Raw genomic sequence first — 22,464 nt, 5'->3', positions numbered from 1 at the left:
TCTTTGAAAGATTTCAAGTGTACATGAATACGTTAAGTTAATGAGCAGGTAGGGCTCTTAGTGTGCTGTTTCATCTTTACATCATGAAATATTTAATCTTTAGAGATCATCCACAGAAGCAGATGAGAGACATTTACTAATAAAACCCACAGAATCACAGAATTTTCAGAGTTGGAAGGGACCTCTAGAGATCATCTAGTCCAACTCCCCTGCTAAAGCAGGATTGCCCAGAGCACATTACTCAGGACTGCATCCAGGCGGGTCTTGAAAATCTCCAGAGAAGGGGACTCCACAACCTCCCTGGGCAGCCTGTGCCAGTGCTCTGTCACCCTCACCGTAAAGAAGTGTTTCCGTGTATTTGAACGGAACTTCCTGTGTTCGAACTTGTGCCCATTGCCCCTCGTCCTGTCACTGGGAACCATTGAAAAGAGCCTGGCTCCATCCTCCTTCAACCCACCCTTTAGATACTTGTACGCCATAATAAGGTCTCCCCTCAGCCTTCTCTTCTCCAGGCTAAAGAGTCCCAGCTCTCTCAGCCTTTCCTCATAAGGGAGGTGCTCCAAGCCCTTAATCATCTTAGCTGCCCTTCGCTGGACTCGCTCCAGCAGTTCCCTGTCCCTCTTGAACTGGGGAGCCCAAAACTGGACACAGTATTCCAGTTGTGGCCTCACCAGTGCAGAGTAGAGGGGGAGAATGACCTCCCTCGGCCTACTGGCCACACTCTTCCCTATGCAGCCCAGGATTCCATTGGCCTTTTTGGCGACAAGGGTACATTGCTGGGCCATGGATAATTTACTGTCTATCACGACCCCCAGATCCTTCTCCTCCGAGAAGGACCCATTTTTTTTTCTTGCAGATGACAGGTTACTGTACTAGTCTCTGTTAAAGACTGTTGCAGTGTAGTAAGGAGCGTACCTTAAGATTAGTTGATAACATGAAAGACATAAAATTGATAGGAAGGGAATTTTAGGGAGGAGTTTACTTACCTTGCTGGTACATTTCACTAATCTATGTATTGCCTGTTATTCTGGACAGATAGTACAGTGGTAATGAGGCCAACGAACAGGTTGTGAACTTCAGAAATCATTGCAAACTTGTTAGTAGCGTTTACCACATCGTTACATTGTAATTTTCAGTTGTTTAGGTAGAGTGAATTAATTTTTCATCAGAAAAGATTCATGTGTGATCATGTTAATAATAATTAATAGAAATATGTTAATGACAAAAAATATATTTACTTTTGTGGTAATTCCATGGCTCAAATTTGTTATTTTGCTTCTCTCTCCTGTAACGTTGAAGCAAAATGCGCACTGGCATTGAATAGAGATACGTATCTGGCACATCTTTGCATGGCAGTAGTATTATGTTTTCAGGAATACAGTGATATGATAATTCATGTTACAATTTTCTTCTGTTAGTAGAACTGTTCTACTGGTATTTGAAAGTAAAAACATGGTGATGAAAAATCATAAATTTGAGTATGTTGGAAATGTACAGTGTGTGTGGAAGTATGTACTACTTGAAATTTCAAAGCAATTTTACTTGGACATCTGGGTTGTCATCTTTTGGTATTTCTGCAGAACAAAAGTTGAAACTACAGTACTCCCTCTTAAGTTGTATTTTTCCAACTCCCGTTAGGTCCTGTTTTTCAAGTCAAAACTGATTTTGTGGAACCTATTTAAGTGGTTTGATATGTGGAACGCAGAATGTGGATTGTTTCAGTGCAGAGTCATAGTTGTATCCTTAGGATTGATACTGGTTTTTTATATTCTTTGTCTAGTGAAGATATATCAAGCTGTAACCCAATATCTAAAAAAATCTTTTTTGCTATACAGTAAAGCCGTACAAAATCATCTAAACCCACGCTAGTCACAAAAAATACACGAAGTTTTTTTCCCCAATTCTGCGTTTGGCCATCCTGTCGATGCTTTTCATTAAGAAATCAAAGAAATAAGGACTGGTGTGTTTTTTGTAACGCGAACAGTGCAGTTTCGGTTTGGAAAAGGGTTACGTGGCGATGTAGGCTTCGTCTAAGCCTTTCTAGAGAAATAGAACTAAAGCTATGGTAGTTATTTAATGTTTCATGGTACTCGGCGTAGAATTGCAAATTCTATGAGGTAACGAACAAAAGACGAGATCAACATGGCCCATCAGAATGTCTTTCCCCAGGCTGCAGGGATAAGCAAGTCATTATAAGGGTCAATGACATTAAAGGTGAGAGTAAGTAATGGGGATGTAAGGGAGAGGGAGTGCACAAGAAAAAGAATGTGCTTTAGACTGGAGAGGAGAATTAAGGAGGAAATGATGCGGAGCAGAATAGAAGGTTTAGAACTGAAAACCGGGCAAAGCTGAAATGACAAGAAACAGAGGGTTACACTTTGCTGCAGAGTTTGGGAATGAGGAATATGTCCAAAGCCTGTTTTTCTAAGCGTCTGTCCTATCTTTACGAATGAGTACAGTGGGAAAGTGTCTCCTCTTCATTGCCACCAAAGGCCTAGTATTCTTACACATAGAATAAATATGTATTTCACCTTTCAGACCTATTTGACGTGTGTATAGTATTTTCCCACGACCTTAGAACATGGATACTTGGAAGGTGGTCATGTGGCGTCCAGATATCCTGCATGAATGGTATTCAGCATAACTCTAAACAGAAGTTCTTGAAATGTAATTTGTGGGGTATTGACTACTTACCTGGTACAAGCTTTCATAATTTCTGACTGCTAAATCACAGTAAAGACAGCTTAAACTCCATGTATTTAGGACATGATTGCAGTTATTACAGGTATGTTTTAAGGTAGGAAGATTATAAAAGACAAAGTGTATATTCAAAGATATGGGATCGGTTGGCCTTGAAAGGTCTTGCCATAACAATTTGCTGCTGTTTTAAGAAATGATCTAATAATGTCTACACTAAATGAATGTATTCACAGTTCAGATATGCATTACAAAAGCTTATTCCAACTGCCTCGGTCATACTGGCTGTTATGTTCAACCTTGTATTACCTAAAAGTTGTACAATATTTTAGAATAATCTAGAACAAGGCCAAAATAACTTAAAAGACGTGTTCTGCACACACTTACCGTATTTACTAATATTTCCAACAAAACCTAATGGTTTTGTGCTTTTTTTTTTTTTTTTTACCTTCTGACTTATATTATCCAGATTGGCTTGGAAAGTTAAGTGTTTGTAGGAGCTACACAAACAGGAGTTCTTTAAAACACCTTAAGCTCATCAGTGTGTTGTCTTTTGGAAAGCTCTGCTTTCATTTGTGTGTTTATGGAGGTATTGGTAGTTGGTTTTGCAAGGTTGCTTTTGAGTGCCATCTTTATGCCATAATTGATGCAGTTTGTGGGATCTTGAAGAATCCACCTGATTCAGGTCAACTTTTTGGTGTTTGCAGGTACTACAGAGCGGGTGTGTCTGATCCAGGGAACAGTTGAAGCACTAAATGCAGTTCATGGCTTCATTGCAGAGAAGATTCGAGAAATGCCTCAAAATGTGGCCAAGACAGAGCCTGTCAGCATTCTACAGCCTCAGACCACTGTTAATCCAGACCGCATCAAACAAGTGAGTTTTTGGTTGGGAATAGAGAGTCACAGCAGCTCCTTAGAAGTCTTAAACCTTTAAGGCTGCAAGGGGTCAACATAACATGTGCTTTAAGGAAATGTTATTTTACCCTTTAGTAATTTGCTGGTCCTCTTTTTCCTTGTGCTTAGGTGTTCCATGTTTCTCAGCAGTTCTTTTAGACAGGGTTTTATAAGCTTCGATGCCACGCTCGAATGTGCTTCTTTCATAAACTTTTCTTTACTGTATAAGGTGATAAGACACTTCTAGGCTTTAGTTAGATCGCTGAATTTTAATCTTAAACGATGAACCTCTTTGTAAATCTTTAGCATTTCTGAAAATCACACATTAACTGAATGTTTCATACTTTTATGTATATAAAATAAAACCAAAAATGTTAATTGTTCTTTTAGACCCTATATTAGATACTTTAAAATCTTACCTGTAAGAACTTTAAAATATAAGGATAATTTGCTTTGGATGTTATTTTTGGCATCTTTTTTGCCTATTTTACACTGACTTCTTTCAAAATCTATGGGAAATCCAAAATATATGTGCAAGGTATTGTTAGTTTAGTATTCAGTACAATTTTAATTTTTAATAAAATTGCCCTCTGAGGCAATGTGAAATATGTGACATAAAGGATTTTAAATTATTTTCCATTGTATTGAATACAAAAAAGATGAAGAAAGGAATGAGCGAACATTAGTAAAATTTTGTCTTGTCTCTCTACGTCCTATATAGGATAGATTTTAGTTTCTCACCTGTCCTATATGGGAAAAGATTGTTTCGTCCTTCTACACTAGGAAGATTCAGTATCCTATAAAGTAATTTGGTAACTGTATGCAATTACTTTACTTTGTGTATAGTGACATACACAGAATGCTTATATGAAGATGTGTTTGACCAGGATGAGTTTGGAATGATCAGACTGCTTTAGATGGATGAAACTGTGCATAAGCCATTGTACATGATTTCTAATATTTACTACGATATTTTTTTCTGTATATGTGATACTTTTACATTAAAAATACTCTAGATAATTTATAAGAAAATATGAAAAAGAAAAGCCCCAATTTTATAGGATTAGTTTCTCAATTATTAGACATGAAAATGCTTATGCCTGAGAGAGAGAGAGAGAAAAAGCTGAAAAGATCTGTTTTTTGAATGGCTTTTCTGCTTGTAAAATGTTAGATCTTATGTCAGTACTTCTTAACGCAATGGGAAATGAGTGTTCTCTATTAAAATGAAAAGTGGTTTTCCCCTTTGCAATGAAATGAAGCTAATTTTTAGGTAAGTCAGTAAAATCCTGAGAAACTAGATTACAGAGCTGTGTAGTGACATGCCTAAATACTTCCTGTCTTGTATCTGAAGTTGCTATAGCTTGTCCACAATACTGCTTCAAAAAACTTATTTGTAACGTAGTTGAGGTTTGCTTTTCTTTTAATTCAGTTGTGGGGTTTGGGGTTTTTTTGTTTGGTTTGGTTTGGTTTTTTTGGTGTTTTTTTTTGTTTGTTTGTTTGATTTGGTTTTGGTCGATTGGTTGGTTTGGGGGTTGTTGATTTTTTTTTTTTTTTTTTTTTTAAACACAATTCCATGTTTGTAATGTTAAATTAATTTCTGGAGGTATGGATTAGCGAACACATCTGCTGTCAGTGAAGTTAAGACACAGACTTAATACAATGTATAAGTTATAACACTGTTATTTAGTGACTGACTCTAAATCTTAAAATTTTAATGTATTACCTGTGTATATACAGGTCCATAATAATATGACTGCAAGTATTTGGAGATATGCATGGGCATGTGTTGAGGAGTTTTAACCACAATGAATTGTTTAACTTCTCTTCTTTTAATGAGGCAACATCTATTCATGATAAATTCATACACTATAAATACTGACTCAATAAATCTAAAATTCAGAAGTGAAATTGTTAGCTTAGTTCTTAGATAGAATTTGCAGTGAAGTAATGCTATCCTCCAATGTCAGAATATCCTGTATCTTAATGAAAGATATAATACCTCTATTTAAGAAGTTAAAAGGATAATATTTTAAAACAGGTAATTGTGACCTAGAACTCCAGTGTTGCTATTTTAATAGCAGAGATGTCACAATTTTATTAAAATTATTAGGATAACGTATACAAGTCATTTTGGACTTGGCAAAAACATAAGCCTTATGAATTACAATTTCTTCTTTTATGCAAACTTTTAGATGGTTCTTCCTGTCTTAGAGTATTACCCAAGAACTTTGGCACCCAAAGTATTATGTTGCAGATTGAAGAAGGTAGACTCAGCATTTGAGATCGAGAGTTGATTTGAAGTAATAAATTTTACCTTCATTAAGAACTTTGACGGTATTTCTATTGGTTTTCTAGCTGCTTTTATCAAAAAGCAAAGGTAGTTTTCTCCCCATGAATGAAGGAAGATACCTGTAATTGAAGCCTTGCAATGCCACCCATGTCTATATGAGCATGCAGCTCTCATTTCGCTCTTATTTTTTTTTGTCCTGGGCTGCTTTACTGACACTTGCCTCAGAGAAACAAGTTAAGCAAGGAAATGTCTTCTGGCTACAGTTTCAGTGAAGAAAGACAATAGGTAAACCCTTTGCTGACTGCTTGAGTTCCAGCATTTTCTGTCTTCAGGAAAGGCATGGGTATACACGGAGGCTGAATCTGGCCTGGCATTTCTCCTTACTGATGGAAGTCACTATCCAAACATTCTGGTCTCTCTAACTTCAGCTTTTTCAGCTTCAGAAGATTTGCAAACGTGTCTGTCTGGTTCCCTTTGAGCCTTTTCCACTGCGTAAGTCCACATCTCCTAATCCTATGCACTTAGTAGTAGGTACTAGGTAGTTCTCCTCTCCATGCAGGTCTGATAGATGTTTAATTGACAAATGTTTATATCTTTTATCTCTATGTAACATAGGCAATCTCTTCATAGATGTCAGCCATCCGCTGTTTCTGGGCATCATTTGACAATAACCAACTGATTGCTGTGCCCTTTTACTTCCTAGAAACTGCTATGAGCACCTAACCTCCCTTTTCTCTCTTTATTAGTTGAGTGTCACAGCAACTCTTTCAGACCACATCGTAACCCAGGGGAAGAGAATACAATTTTCGTAAAGTGATCAGGAGCCTTAGCTGTTTCAGCTTTGTAATTAGCATGCAAATCTTTAAAGTTCACATCTAATTAATAGCAGTTCCTATGAACAATGGAAAGGGCTGCATAATGTGGTCTTACTGTATCACCAGCTTCGGAAACTATTGCAGCTTCTCAACACGCTAGTTGACTTTTTCTTCCAGCTTTCAGTTGTTTTACAGGTAGCAGGTGGTGTAGCAGCCTGTCCGGGAAGCATATGGAATCAGAGACAGCCATTGCAGAACTGTGCGTTATATAGGAAGAAAGATGTGCGATCTTACCAGTAACTCAGCTTTAAGCAGGAGTTTGCACTGTTTGGCATTCTGAGATCCCTTCCAACCCAAATCATTCTTTGATGCTATGAAATGTTTAGCTATCAAAGCACGGACAAGGGTTTTAGAATTTCTTCCTTGAAAAACTACAGTAAAACTTTCACATATAGAACTTCCAATTAACATTTTCATTGGAGCCAGTTTCATTTCAGCTTTTTCAGCAGTTAATTAACCTTTTATGAGTCTCTAACTTCTGTTTGTTAATCATGGTCCCAGGCATTGTATCAAAAACCTGTGAAATTGAATGTCTGAATGTGATTTGTAAATTCACATTCTACTAGTGAAAATGGCTACTTTTACTTCAGAAATGCTGATCAACAGGAAAAATGGAAATTTTCATAGTTTTTAAATAAAAAATTACTTTGAAGCACTTAAATAGAACTTAACTTTAAAAATACAGATCTGAAAATACTGGCTTAACTGGAGATTTTTTTGTTGTTGTTTTTTAAATGGGAAATGAGTTATTCAGACTATAAAGACTCGGTGGACTTCATAGAATCCTAGCTAATTTGGGTTGGAAGGGACCTTAAAGATCATCTGGTTCCACCCCCCTGCCATTGGGGGATACCTTCCACTAGATCAGGTTGCACAAATCCTCATCCAACCTGGCCTTGAATGCTTCCAGGGATGGGGCATCCACAAGCTCCCTGGGCAGCCTGTTCCAGGGCCTCACCACCCTCACAGTAAAGAATGTCTCCCTAATAGCTAAACTAAATCTACCCTCTTCCAGTTTGAAGCCATGACCCCTCATCCTATCACTACACTCCCTGATAAAGAGTCCCTTCCCATCTTCCCTGTAGCCCCCCTTTAAGTACTGGTAGGCTGCTATAAGGACTCCCCGGAGCCTTCTCTTCTCCAGGCTGAACAACCCCAACTCTCTCAGCCAGTCTTCGTAGGGGAGGTGCTCCATCCCTCTGACCATCTTCCTGGCCCTCCTCTGGACTCGCTCCAACAGGTCCATGTCCTTCTCATGTTGGGTCCTGTATTCCAGGTGGGGTCTCATGAGAGCAGAGCGGGAGAATCACCTCTCGACCTCCTAGACACATTTCTTTTGATGTAGCCCAGGATATGGTTGGCTTTCTGGGCTGTGAGCACACATTGCCGGCTCATATTCAGCTTTTCACCCACCAAGTCCTTCCTTCCTTAAGAAACCTTCATTGGTTTCTCAAAATGCCTCTCCCTTCTGATGAGCCTTTCTTCTTATCATCTATTTAATGCAAGAGTCTAGATGAAACTTACTAAACTCCAGAATATGAAAAAAATAATTCTACATTTTTCATTTGAGGTAAATAATAAGTAGCTTTGTAGATCACTGTGTCTCTTCATCTAGTCAACAGTTTCTCATAAACTTTTCTCGCTTTTGAACATAGGTGAAGAATTGCACCAGTGACCATTCTGCAATGAATAATAAGATATGCAGGTGCATTTACAAGTTGTGAGGACAAAAAAGAAAAAAAAAGCCATTATTTACTAGAGACAGTTCTATACATGAGTTTCCATGGCAAAAGTTTAGTGTTCCATAAAAATATATATACTATATCCTGTCCCTCCCAGTATATCCATGTGCCCTTGACTTAATTCTGGTGCCAGATTAGTGTTTTAATTTTCTATTTCTTTTCACCAGTGTTGGATGTAATCTCAATATGTATGCGAAAACATGTTTTATGAACACAACTAACTCTGTAGCTGGTGATTAACTCTTCACTGTATGTGCTTCAAAAGTGGCATGTGAATAGAAGATTTTGTTGGGGGATGAACAGCAGCATTCAGCACTGCAGAAATTTTCAACAGTGTTCTGATTTTTCAGAAAATTCTGAAGTTATCTTATGCCTTCTGATAGCTTTGTAGTTTTGGTGGTATTTTTCCAAATACCAAATGTAGCCTAGAATCAAAAGGTGACATTTTCTTTCCTTCTAGGACTTGGGTTTTTTTTTTTTGACGTGAACCTCAGACCAGTAGCTTCTTAAGTGTTTTGATTCCTGTGTCTGGTTACTTCCTTGAATTTTCTGGTATTTCTGTATAACAGCACCAGATCTTGTAGCACTTCCGTGTCATTGTGACAAGTTTTGAGGAGAGAGAAGTTCCTGATTCTTCTTTGTCCATTTTACTGTAATCTTTATCCTAAATCATTCCTTCCATCCAGAGTTGCTCTGATGATCCGAATGGCACCTTCTGGTTTGCTTTAAGCTCCTTACCCCTTCTTGTCCCCAGGCAGAACATGAGATAGACTTTCTTTTACGTCATGCTTTCCACACTTTTTTGGTTTTTCAAAGACAAGTCCCCCAGAGTTCATAAGTGCAGATAAATTACCTCTATAAACACCTATAAGTAAGCGTTCCATCTAGATACGCAAGCTTTCTTAGTCTTTTTGTATTGCCCTATGCCCTGTGTATTCTTCTACACAAAAGCAAAACCAAATGCAAAGAGGATGAAATATCGTCAGAATGTATTTTATTTGTTCTTTGCAAAAGCGACAAGGTAGCAAGTAGAATTAGATCACCGAAGTCATCCAGGTAGCCCTTTTTACAATCTGGCTTGCAAATACATTATTCATCCTTCATTATTGCTTTCTCCAAATTTTATTTTTGAAATGTGTTAAGTAATTATACAGTAATCGCTGAGATGAGAATCATTTGCCAAAGTTACAGATTAAAGGCCTTCACAGCTTATGAAAAGAAGCCTCAGTATGTTTAGCAAAGCAAGCGGTCTGTTTAGAAAGGCGGACCTCTGATACCGTTGGAAGTCTAGTAAGCCAGTCTTTCCTGTTGTTCAGCACAGTGGGGCCTTGCAGCGCTCGCTGTTTCTCATTTTAGCTGCAGAAGGTATTCAAGTAATGAATACAATTAAAAAAAGATACCACCTTTTCTTAAAGTGCATTAAAATATTGGCTTAAGCAAATTAGTTTTGTCATCGCATTAATTTCAGTGATTTAATAGCACCAATATTAATATATGCAAGGCTGAATCTCAGTATTAGCTTAGTATTAGTAGTAATTTAATGTGGGTAATGTTATTACCAAGATTTCCTTTGTTTGGCAAGCCCTGTAGTGAGAAACTAGAAATTGGTAAGCTGTAAACGCAGTTTCATCTTCATATTTAAATGATGTTCTTTAGATACGCTTTCATGTCTCTAACCCTGTTTTCAAATGGTATTTCATTTTCTGCCTTTTCTTTCTACTCTTCCATATATAAATATATTAATAGTTACTGAGAATTAAGTTAACTGTCTCAGTACAATATTTACTCTCTAGGGTGTACGTGTTGGAATTTTATTAGTATATGTATAAGGATGTGATTTTTGTCATTTACACATAGCTCTGCATTAGGCAATTCGTGAAGTCATTGAAAGAGGGCTCAGAGACCTCTTGAAACACTGTGCAGATGAAGTACATGTATTCCACACTGCCATGATACAGGCGTGTCTTCACTCTGTTAGTCAAAAATATGAAGCGTGGAAGTGTGAAGACCATCTTTCTGCCCCCTTTAGTACATTGTGCAGCCTGAGAGCAGTCTCTTACAGAATAATCAATTCTTGTGAGCAACACAAGGAGGAAGTATTTTCTTGGAGTTTCAGAAAATACTGCAACTCAAATATGGCTCAAACAGAATTTTGTTTCTAAAATTAAACTCCTTTGTTGTTACTTAAAATCTGTTTTCTGAAACATCTGCTCTAGAAGCTTAAGGTAAAAACCGACGACGCTCTCTTACCTGTAGGTATAGTCTTCCATTCATTGCCTCATAAGTAATAGGAAAGGAAATAATATTTGAGAAAACAGAGAAGACCAATTTCACCATGGCTTGGACTATACTGTTGAAGATATAGCTTAACCCCCCGCCCCCGCAAGTCGAAGAAGTGGTGTGTGGTAGAATTTCTGACTGGCTTTTTTCCATAACCTTGCCAAGAGTCAACCTGCAGTTTCAGGAAAGCTTCAATTATGGTACGCATGTTTCAGCCTCAAAAATTGAAACTCTGTAATGTAAATTCATCTTATGATTTCTAATCACTTTATACATCTCGTTCCCAGAAGCCTAGGAACTACTAAATTCAAGTGCTTGCCTAATGCAAAACACTTGCCAAATTTGAAAAAAAATTATTCCAGGCTGCGTAATAAATCAGAATTATTGAGCTCTGTCCAATTTTCTTTAAGAAGTAATTTTGCCTAAAAGTTCTTGCAAAGCAATTGAGAGTGTATCGATAAATTACTTATCAGCCAGTAGAAATTCAATACAAAACCCAAATGCCTGTGTGTGGGGTTTCTTTATTTTTGAGAAATTACTTTGTGTTACTTTGATATTGAAGAAATAAATAGATGTGTCTCCATAAATTAATGTGTTTCCAGAATTATACAGAAGCATGAAAAGGGATTAGTTTTTACAAAATGCTGTCAGCTCTTTTACATATATGTACACACTTTTATATATTTACATGTATGTATAGATAGATAGATAGATATAAATAAAAGCAGTTATGTCAGTAAACAAAGTAAGAGAGACTAAGCCTTAAACACAACCAACCTGATATACAAAGAAAAAACACCAAAACCACGAACCAAAAAACCTTATTGCTATTTTCAGTATTTTGTCATTGGTATGTATATATGGAAAAAATGTGTATGCCCGCACTTGATTCTTGTTCATTAATACAGTTTTGCTTTAAAATGTTTTTCTCTTTTTCCCATTGTATTTTAAACAAGCTTTTGCTAAAATGGAACAGTGAAATGTTTCTACTTAATAGATGTTATAATTCAACAGTCACCTGAAATGATTATCGTCACTCCTTTTTCATCGCAGCCATACATTTCTGTGCTTTAGGAAGATTGATATGAATTGAAAATTGAGATGTTTCCAGTTTCTTAAATTACTTGTGGTATCAGTGATTAGGTCATTATTCAGTGTTGAAGTGTTCTACGTATTTTCTTATAAATCGGCTAGTTAGGTTTAGTAACACCTATGAACAAACTTTTTTTCCTTTTATTAATTATCCTAGCATACCAAAACAATATACAATACAGTATGCCCTAGTTATCAGTGGTGTTGATCACACAAACTATCAGATGTCTGAAATATTTTAGTGAAAATATACTTTCAGAATTTTGCTGGAGAATAGTAATGATTTTTTAATGATTTTTTTTTTTTTAGTTTGGGATGAGGGTTTAATATATAAATATAATAAAGAAAACCTGCAGGGTTAAGTTACAGTCCTCCATTCTGTTTGTTTGGGGGTTTTTCTGTTTTGGCTTTTTTTTTCCCCCAGTTAGTTTAAGCTTAGATGATGAAAATCAGTTCATTGCAATTTCAGAGATACCGCATCATCCCACTAAAACCTGAAGTATAATTCTATAATTGAATAGGGTTACCCTGTACTATCAGGGAATCTGAGATTTCTTCTTCTAGATAGTTCATGCCCCTCTCAGATGAATTCCTGTTCTGTACAGAAGGTCATGGGACAATCCTTTATAATTGTCTTGATTTTCACAATGTATAGCATCTGCTGACCAGTAACATTTGGCAAGCTATGTGTTTTTTTATAATGCCCTATACATGGTAGTATTTTTCACTTAAGCCTCTTGAAAGAGTCCCAGTTGATGCTTAAGTTGTATGTGTTTTATTTTTGGTTTTATTGTTTTATGACATGAATTACAAGTTGGAAACACAAAATGAGGATGTGTTTCTTAAGATTTTTTTTTTTCCTGTTTTGGCTGCTTGTTTATGTACAACTATGAAAAATGGATCTTCGTATTGCTTAACATACAGCTAAAATATTTGTGTGTGCATATGTACAAGCCCGTATTTTGCTAATACACAACTTTATGCATTCACAGTGTCCCAGCTTTCTCATATGCATTAAGAGTTTTAGTGCAAAAGTATGTATACCTATTTTATGAGGGACTGTCAATGATTGTAAGTAACAGAACTGCTGAAAGTGTGAAATTTCTCTTCATTTATTTCTAAGTAGTTTGGTTTAGTAATTATATGACCGTATGATAAATCACATTGTACAGCATTTTAACATCTTATTTCTTAAAGTAAAAGTAGTGTAATTTGGGATATTTTATAATATTTATATATTACAAAGATGTCAAAAAACATGCTTTGAATAAGTATTGTATGTTATGTTTTGAAAATTGGAATTTTACATTTTCACTTCATTTATAAAAAGAAGAGTTATTCTGTCAGGATCTAAGACTATAAAAAGAGAAATGTGTATATCAAAATTTTAAACAGAGCAGTGCCTTTTTGATATGTTCAAGAATTAATGTTAAGCATATGTATATTATTTAGAAAACGTGATCAATAAATATGACTCTTAATTCTTTTTTGTGTTTATTTTGAACGCAGGCCTGATGATAAGTTATTAACCTTTGCTCAACTAAACGAACGTTTTAACGATAATCATAAATATATTGTAGTAATATGTTCCGAAGGTATTAGTTGCATGTTCATCCATCACGAGATTGATGTTTACATTTTTTCACCTGCTTCTTGATTAAAAACTATGGATGACTATTTTAGCCCTTAGTGTATTGTTAAAAACTCAGTAGCTTCAGTGTAATTGCTGTAAGGTACAGAACACAGTTTGCTGGCTCTAGTCCGTGCTATAGAATGGTGCGCTATAAGGTGCCAAAGTAAATGTCTCTAACTTCTCTCAGACGTTGGCCCTGTTTGTTTGTAGACTGATAACTGTTTCTAGTGTGCTCATTGAACTTGCTGGAATTTTTGTTTACTATAGTCTTCATTTTCCCCAAGAGGAGGAGAGAGGAAAGAATATATTCCTCATGCGGTCAGCATATTTTTGAGTATTTATGTGAGTTCACCATCTTGATTTCAAGTCATGAATTTGTTTTTACATGCATAAGCATGCATATTTACATGCATTATTTATCCAATTGACTTTAAATTCCATTAAGTTCCAATGAGTAGGAGAAAGATTTTGTCTTAGGCATTTTTTATTTCTTTTAATTTTCTAGTTATGTTACTTTTGTTGGTTTATTTATTTTTTTAACTGTTCAGTCTAAGGCTTGTAAAGGTTGATTTGCTCCTGAACTGCTTTGTTCCCAGACATTGCCATCTTCCCCAACTACCACCAAGTCCTCTCCATCTGATCCCATGACCACCTCCAGAGCCAATCAGGTACAGTATCATCCTACCATCTACACCATACTTTTCACGGGTGACAGCTTGCAAACTGGAGAAAAAGATATGGTGGGTTAAGGATTTATTCGTTCATTCACATATATACACCCATAACCATAGATATCTAACTCTTGTTAGAAATTGGTAAATTGAATGGAAAACATTTTTCTTCTTTTAATTTGTTTTGCTGTCTTTTTAAAATCTCTGATGAAAGCAAAGTGTCTTGTAAAATAGTCTTTTTAAATTTGTTTTGATTAATAAATAGCAAGGACACACGCTGGTGAGTTTGTAGACAGGGTAACTCTTGGATTATGTATGTTTATGTATATATGCACACACGTATATACTTCCTGGATCGTTTGTAAATTATGATGGAATTAGCCCTAAAACCATGCTTAATTAGCTGGATATCAACCTAGGAATGGCAAACAGACTTCTTTGTTTATTTACGTTAAGAATTTTGAAATGTGTTTGTGGACAGTAACATTAGGAATGTTGTCTAAATAACATGTAATTAAAAAAAATAATTTGAAATGAAAATTTCTGATGAAGAATAAGGTAAAATTAAGTCTCTCTAAAAGCATACTAAATGCATCTAAGTAATTTTAACTCATGTCATTTTTAAATACATAAACGGTGCTTTTAGCAGTATTTACAATCATTATTTCTCTTTTAACTGGAAAAAAATATGTCCAGTTCATTATGTCCACAAATCATCATACTGTGTATCTTTTTGCCTTCCCTATGAAAATTTTTAAAGTTACTTTATACCATGCTTTTTAGAACTGATTTATGCTTAATAAATACCTTACTCATTTTTTTTTAATGTAGTGTTAAACTTAATCTACTTTGTGTTCAAATAATGTAAGTATTCAGTATGTGCGAACAGTTTTTAACACACAATCTGTTTATTTAAGTTAGCTGAATGCTTCTATCGGATCTTGCACAAATTAGATCAAATACCAGAGAAGTTTTCTTCACAACAAGCTAATTTCCCCTGGAAGTTAACATTGTTATTAATTACCGATCCTCCGATATTTTGTGAACTGCTTAGACCTTGCTGGCTGTGTGAACAAACAATTTAACATGCAACAGAACACGAGCATATTAAAGCAATATATCTTTGATCAACACATGAGTATCTGTTGAAAGGGACATCTAATGCAGAAAGTAATGAAATTTAGAGAGAAGTCATACAGATAGAAGAGCTACTAAGAAAAATATAAACTGCGATATCCCTCACTTCAATTTGAAAGCCTTCTTCATCAGACTGCTTCCATTCCAGCAACAGTTATTTGGCTTCATCATCATTAAATGACAAAGATAAAATCTTTGCCAAGAGCTAGGGATATCTTATGAACACTCTGGTCTTTATTCTCTCTCTCTTAATTTTAGTATTTTGTGTATTTTAAATAGAAGGTTTTGAACATGTTGAGCACAGATCTTTTTGAAAAGTGTTCTTACTATTTTCTTTTCTGTGTCTTCTTTCTTTCTTTTTTTTTTTTTTTTTTAAATTATGAGTATACCCTCATAAAAGGAAGAGGTGCTTTCATTTACAGGAAATACTGTTTCAGCATGCTGTTTAATTAGCATCAGAGAAGTACCTACTTTGCATCTCTTCTGTGAATTTTGAATTGCCAAAATTATAGTGTAGCGTATAAACTTTGGATGACTTTTCAATAGCTAAAAATACTTTTATAGAAACTTGTTCTATGAGAATGTTGTCAAATGATATAGCTGAATATAGAAACTAAGGGAAATGTATGCTTTGTGTCCAGCTTATATCCCACGTTACATTTTTTAATGCATTTTATTCGTAAACTGTGTTCAATTCAGTTTTCTTACAAATAATCAAGATCTCTTTTGAACAGCGTTAAAATGGTGTATATGAAGAAGAGTAAAGAGTTCCTTCAGTGACGTTTGGAACTGTTTTTATCATTAACCCTGGAAATTCCTACTGGTTTATAATTATTTTATCCCTCCTAGCATTTCCTAGTGGTTTCTAGCCATTCCAGGAGGAAGCACAAAGCACGTGATAAGGCAATTAGGGCCTTTCTGTTCATTCTAGTGATAAGTGACGTAGCTGGCAATTGTTCCCAGGCTGAGTAGTGATTAGCATTCAGCACCAGTGTATCGACAAGTATCTGCACTGCGGCTGTCACACGAAAACAGGTTCCAACACAGTAATCTCAAACCTGTCAGTAGTCATGTAAGTACCCAGTAGGAGAGTATTAGAGAACAACTAATGTTTCAATATATGGCCGTGTAAGATGATTCTCGATAGAAAATAACCGTTCAGGTATGGGTTTTCTCACAGGGTGTTATATTAGGATAACAGGAAAGAGAGTATTTAGCTGGATGGAAGTCAGGAAATTTAGTGTTACGGTGTAAGATAAATCCACGGCACACCCCGTTGTGTGGACATAGTAGTATATCAGGCTTAAGATCATTCAAATTTCTATAACATTTTAACTGGGACAAGACGATATTTTGTCTTAAAGATCAGCGAGGTGATTAAGCAAGGTTTAAGCAATACTTAATGCTGGGTTGCTGTTGGAGTGAGATTTTTAAACTGGGTTGCAGGACTCCCCATAAGTCGTTGCAATTAGAAAACTGTCGAGTATGTGCGTTGATGGGCATACCTGATGGGATCCTTCCCGCTGTACGAGCATGTCAGGTGTGTGCTCCTGACAGAGCTTGCATAGTGGGCAGAACAACTTCTAGGCACGCTTTTTACCGCAAGAGGAAAATAGCTCTGCCAACAGAGGTCAGAGGAAGCTGGGCAGGAAATCTGGCTTGTATTATGTCTTCCTTTTAATGACTCGCTTTGCCTCCATGCAGATGAGATCATAACGCCTTTGTATGGCAATTTGGGCTTTTGTTGAGATGTTGTCTTTTGAAAAATCCAGTGTTCCTGAAACTACTCGCTTTATGATTCTCAAGAAGAGGATAGTCTCTAAAATATCCTATACAGGGGAAGAAAACAGTTCCTTCAGAACTGTCGTGTGTTGTGTTATACTGAATTGCCAGGGACGCAACAGAAACCTTTGCGCTGGAAGTGGTTTTTTCTTTAGTTCTTTGTTCCAGGAAGATATACATCTGTCAGTGTTATTGTTGCAAATGTCTTGTTTATTTTTTCAATAGAACTTCCTTGGGCCTTTGTTCACATTAAAAATTCATACACTGCAAACTTCCCAAGGAAGAAAGAACCAAAGAGGCGATAGAATTAGGGACATTTCAAATAACTTTTGGGTTTTTCCCCCCCGCCTCCTGTCTGTCTATCACTGAAAAGAACTCAGTCTTTCTGTACTTTTAGACTGAGAGCTTCTGTTTTAGCCCCTCAAGAACTTTGTCAGCTTTGTTTATAACAGAACCCTGACAGCTATATAGCTACACCCATATAGCTACAGTGGTGGAACTGTTCTGCTGACACCCCTGGAGCTGGCAGAAAAATCTTTGCTTTGCTTTTATTTACCAGAAGGAGGAAATCAATTTTACTTTTCCACAGTACATTTCATCTCAAAAGTGATGAATAACACCAGAAACACCATATAAAACATACTTGCTTTTTCCTCTGTAGTACCTTGTAAAGGTGCAAGTTTTAATGCTTATTTTTACAGTTAAGTGACTTTAGATAGACAAGTATTTCCATAATTAAACTGTGTCCATATTTTCTTTTGTTTACAAGATTATTTTTTTTCTTCTTATCTGCCTATTTTACTGATGTTACTACTATTTTAGAGGGAGAAACTTGAGTGATATAAACCTAAGTTTTGTATTTCTCCTTTGTCTATTTGATGTACATGTATAAATGCACTTGCAAACCCTTGCATGTTTCCTTCTCCAATCCTCCCTTTTTCCATAAGATTGATACAGCTGCTGACCTTTACTACTGCTGTAAGAGAACAAAAGGCCAAAACACACATTCCCACTTATAAGTGAGTCAGAAGAGTGATGGGTAGGAGTCCTTTTCCCTTCCCTTATAATTGAGATAGGCTTAAACTCAGTAATGTTGTAGGATTTGTCATCACAAACTTTATGTCATTATCTTACTATACTAACTTCTTTTCTTTTTTCTTTTTTTTTTTTTTTTAAATGCACTATTTTTTCCCATGGCATTTGCATTTTTACAGTTATATCTTCTATTTTGCTTCTTTGTTGTTGTTGCACCTAAAACTCTTTATTTTATCATTTAATATAGTGTAATATATATTTTGTGGAGTGAAGATAGGTGTAGGATTCTTCCATTCAGTCCTCAAGTTTACAGTTTGTTTGGAGAATATCTACATCATCTGGTTGCTGCAATATCTGTAATAAATAATACTTCTCAACCTTTTTACATGATGGGACTGAACCAGTTTTCTTAGTACTGCCTGAAATCGGCAGGTGCAGCACAAGCATGTGGCTGTTACAATCTTGGTAGCAGGCATTTGTACTTTTGGCTTATATTATCTCTTTATTTTATGCAAAATCTATAGCTTGCAATGGGATTTAATAGTGCACCTATAACTAGAGATTGGGGGATTGATAAATATCTCTAAATGGTAGTGATTGCTGTAGGTGGTCTCCCTCTTTCTGACTTAAAAGAACAGTCCTATCCCAGTCTGTAAAATGACTTGCAGAAGTATAATCTTTTCATTCCTGATAGAGAGGTAGAATCTGAAAATAGAGGCTGTCTTTAAAGCATACTGACAGCTTTTAAAGGGTTGATGAACTCATATCACTTATATTTAAGATATAATTTTTTGTGGGAGGTGAAAGAAGAAATAGGAAAGAAAGAATTGGTTTAGTCTTATGTTATCATTAGGACACGGAATTTTAAAATATGTATAATGTCCAACTTCAAATTATAAAGTTTTTATCAGCAGATTAATCTTAAAGTACAAATAGTGAGTTTTAATGATGATCCCAGGATACTAGATAGCCATTGTAGGCCGTAGAGATACTGTCCTTATTTGGCTTTGACAATTGGATGTGAGGGTTATTTAACCTTATTTAAAATATCTCTGATATTTTAACTGCAATATTCATCTAATTTTAATTCCCTAATTTTAATATAATTTCTTACAGTGGTGTTAAGAAAATCTGTTTTCTTTCTAGGTCTGTCAGATTGACTGATGCTGGATGTATCACTTGATCTTTCCAAATCTCAGTACCGTGTATTTAAAAGCAGTCAGTACAAAGTTATTTAGCACTCTGATAAAAGTGCTGTGGAATTAAAAAACTTATTACTTTAATTTGGTTTTTTTTTTTCAGAATATTTGCCATGGTAGTTCTCTGTGAAATAGCGATTTGACATTTTTTCAACCTGTCAGGTTGGTCATTGATAAGCACCGCTATTTTATTTACACCCAGAAGATGATATCCAAGTTCCATACACAAAAATAATATTCTGTTTGAAAGAGACTTCATCTAGTAGATGATGTTTCGTATGGACCCATCACTAAAGAATTAGTACATTGGATTCTAAAACTGTAAATACATGAAGACTACAAATTATTAATATATTTAACAGATACATTCTTCTAATTATGGCATCAAACCATTTTTTTATTCACGAGTAGATGCATGAGAAGGAAATTGGGTTTGATGTGTCAGTGATGTTCAGGACTATATGATAACTGTAAGACCTCATCAGATGTTTAGAGGAATAGAGTTGAAGAAATAAGCCCTGTATTTTGCTGTCTTTTTCTGGAAGACCCTCATAAGGGCCTTCCCATAATTTCTCAACATGGCGTATCTTTTTGTTTAAGTCACATCAAGGACTTTCCTCTTCAGTTTTAATACTTATTCAACTTCACATGCAGAGTTCTTTTCTGTTTGGGTCTTGTTATTGCTATCGTAGACTTACCCAGTAATAATTTTGACTCCCCATTGAACACTGCGCATTGTAACAAGGTTGAATGAAAGCACCTACATTAGTTAGAAAAACACTTCTCTTTCTAGTGTGAGAAAACCCTTATATTTCACATTTGTAGATAATTTTATTGATTGTAAATTCATATCTCTATAAAGTCACCTTTTTGTTTCAATTTAATAAGAAAGAGTTACGTTTTTTGATTACAAGTTGCCTATTGCACACTGCAGACAGCACGTAATAAATGATGTTTTAGATAACGTATCTAGAGAGGGCTAGGGACAATTATTCCCCTGTTCAAGTGAGAGGACTCCCGTAGAGGTTCTGGTGCCTCAGAGGTAACCTTTCCTGCTGCTTTTCAGCTGAAATGCTTCATTTCATGGCCAAACTCTAAGCAGAATTAACCTATACTCTAACTGTAGAATTTATTTTTTTTCTGGTTCATAAGTCAATGCATTACTTTTATTATATTTCTGTTGTTCTTTGACCGCTTTTCCCCAATATTTTGCAATATCTGAGCTCAGTGCTTTTGTTTGCATCTTCTCCTTAAAATACAATGTTTTTCAATACTATAAAGATTTTTAAATATTATTTTTAAAAAAATATTGTATGCAAATCATTTGTTTTTTTTTTTTTTTACTCTTTCTTATTGTCTGTTTCAATTTTTCCCCTTTGGCCAACTGTGTAGGTAATTATTTGCGTTCGTATTCCTTTATATTGATTTACTTGTTTCCTTTCTTCTCCTCTCTCCCACCACACAGCAATTTTAGGGTTCACTGTTTATTGTTACTTTCTTAAATGTAGGGGAAATGTTGTCAGGAGCATTCATGAGACATGAGGCAAGATGTTGCTTCTCACTGCTAAGTCTCTGACTATAACTGGCATATCGTTCGTAGGATGTCATGGATGATCTGCCAGTTGCAGCCCTGTGAGTAAAAACATGATTCCACGTTCCTGTATCTTTGTTTGATTTTATACTTGAAAAGAATTAGAATCGGGTAGCTTCCTATTTCATCCCCTCTTCAAAAAAATGCACTTTCTCAGTGCAATGGTCAGCATTACTATTAATTTTCTATTAACATGGATAAATGTCTTAAATCAATTTATCCCTGTGTTTTGAACTCTATTTACTTGTCAGATTTTTTTGGTTGTTTTCTCCCCCATAGATAAAAATCAGGAGGAAAAGAAAAAAAAAAGCATATAAAAGTAAAGCTTGAAAAAAATACAAGAAAACAAAGCGACAAACTAATTTATTTTTTTCTTGTGAGAAAACAGCTTTTAGCAAGCTATTTCATTGTCAACCGTTTTGTGCATCTATGAAGACAGAGCATCATTGGTTTTAATCCTTAGTTTAGTCATTAGTTTTAAAACTTGTTAAAGAAAGTGAATAAAAGTAGAATTTTGGGAACATACTAAGATGATTTAGAAAACGTATACATTTCAGTGTAGGGAGACTTTAATGAAGCCTGCTTTTGATCTCATTAATTTATTTTTAAATCAGTGTTACTTCTGTGAACATGCTGAGATTTGGGACAAAAGTTGTCAGTACGCTTTCCTGTACACTTATGATTTTTGTGGGGTTTATTGACTTTAAAATACTTTGGAGTGAGCATGTAAAAAGATGAGGCTTTTTGGACTGAATGGATTTTTCTGTAGACTCACATGGATATCTTATTCAAATGGTTTGAGAGTTAAAAAAAATCTCACACTGTAGTTGACGAACTTGTTCTTTCATTTAAGGATATTTGTAGATATGATATGTAGGTTTTGGCATTTGCCCATGTCCTTGTACTAAGAAAAGGTCCTATTTGCTTACGAAAAAGGATCATTAAACCCATAAAAGTTGGAGAATACACATTATTCTCTTTGCCAAAATATGGTAAAGGTCTTCAAATTCCCTGTGCCAAGGGGTGCTTAATTTTTTCATTTTCTTTGTTCCAACTGTTTTTAAACATACTTCTTTTATCAATACATAATGAAAATAAGTAGCATGTTATAAAGTGCCAGATGTTTCCGTGGTTGAGTTTCATCCTGTATAAGCTAGAGTGAAAGTTGGCAGCATGTAACTCTGTGGTCTAACCAAGATTAGCTTTGACTTTGAGTCCTTAATACTCAGGTTTGGTGACATACTGTTTCATTCAGAACCACTACTGGGAGAAAGCCAACCATATTCTAAGGTATAGAGGCGCAGAGTCACATCTTGTGCTCTTTGCTGTTTGCACAACCCAGAAAAAAACGAATGTCAGAGCAATTTCCATGGATGACTTGATTGCTTTTTTTCTGCTGCGTACTGTATCAGTCACACGAAGGTTAGACTCTAAGTTTTAAACTATTGAGAATTTCATTTAGCAGCTCTTAAGGAGTTGAGAATTTATATGGTCGAGCTGTATGCAGGTGTGGAAAGAAACATTGAGGTTACAGATCTTACTGTCA

The 22,464-nt window shown here is 35.5% G+C and overlaps 1 protein-coding gene across 1 annotated transcript in view; it reads left to right on the top strand.

The window, feature by feature from the left end:
- NOVA1 (NOVA alternative splicing regulator 1) overlaps positions 1-22,464 on the top strand; it is a 161,408-nt gene that overhangs the window by 117,774 nt on the left and 21,170 nt on the right. The window contains exons 3-4 of the mRNA XM_082485650.1: positions 3,405-3,571; positions 14,100-14,171. Coding sequence (XP_082341776.1) covers positions 3,405-3,571; positions 14,100-14,171 — 239 coding nt within the window. The remainder of the gene's footprint in view (positions 1-3,404; positions 3,572-14,099; positions 14,172-22,464) is intronic.

This window comes from Vanellus vanellus (assembly GCF_965231255.1).
Source record: "Vanellus vanellus genome assembly, chromosome: 6".
Lineage (NCBI taxonomy): Eukaryota > Metazoa > Chordata > Aves > Charadriiformes > Charadriidae > Vanellus > Vanellus vanellus.
The sequence above is the reverse complement of the archived record's forward strand: the minus strand, read 5'-3'. Positions and strand labels throughout refer to the sequence as shown.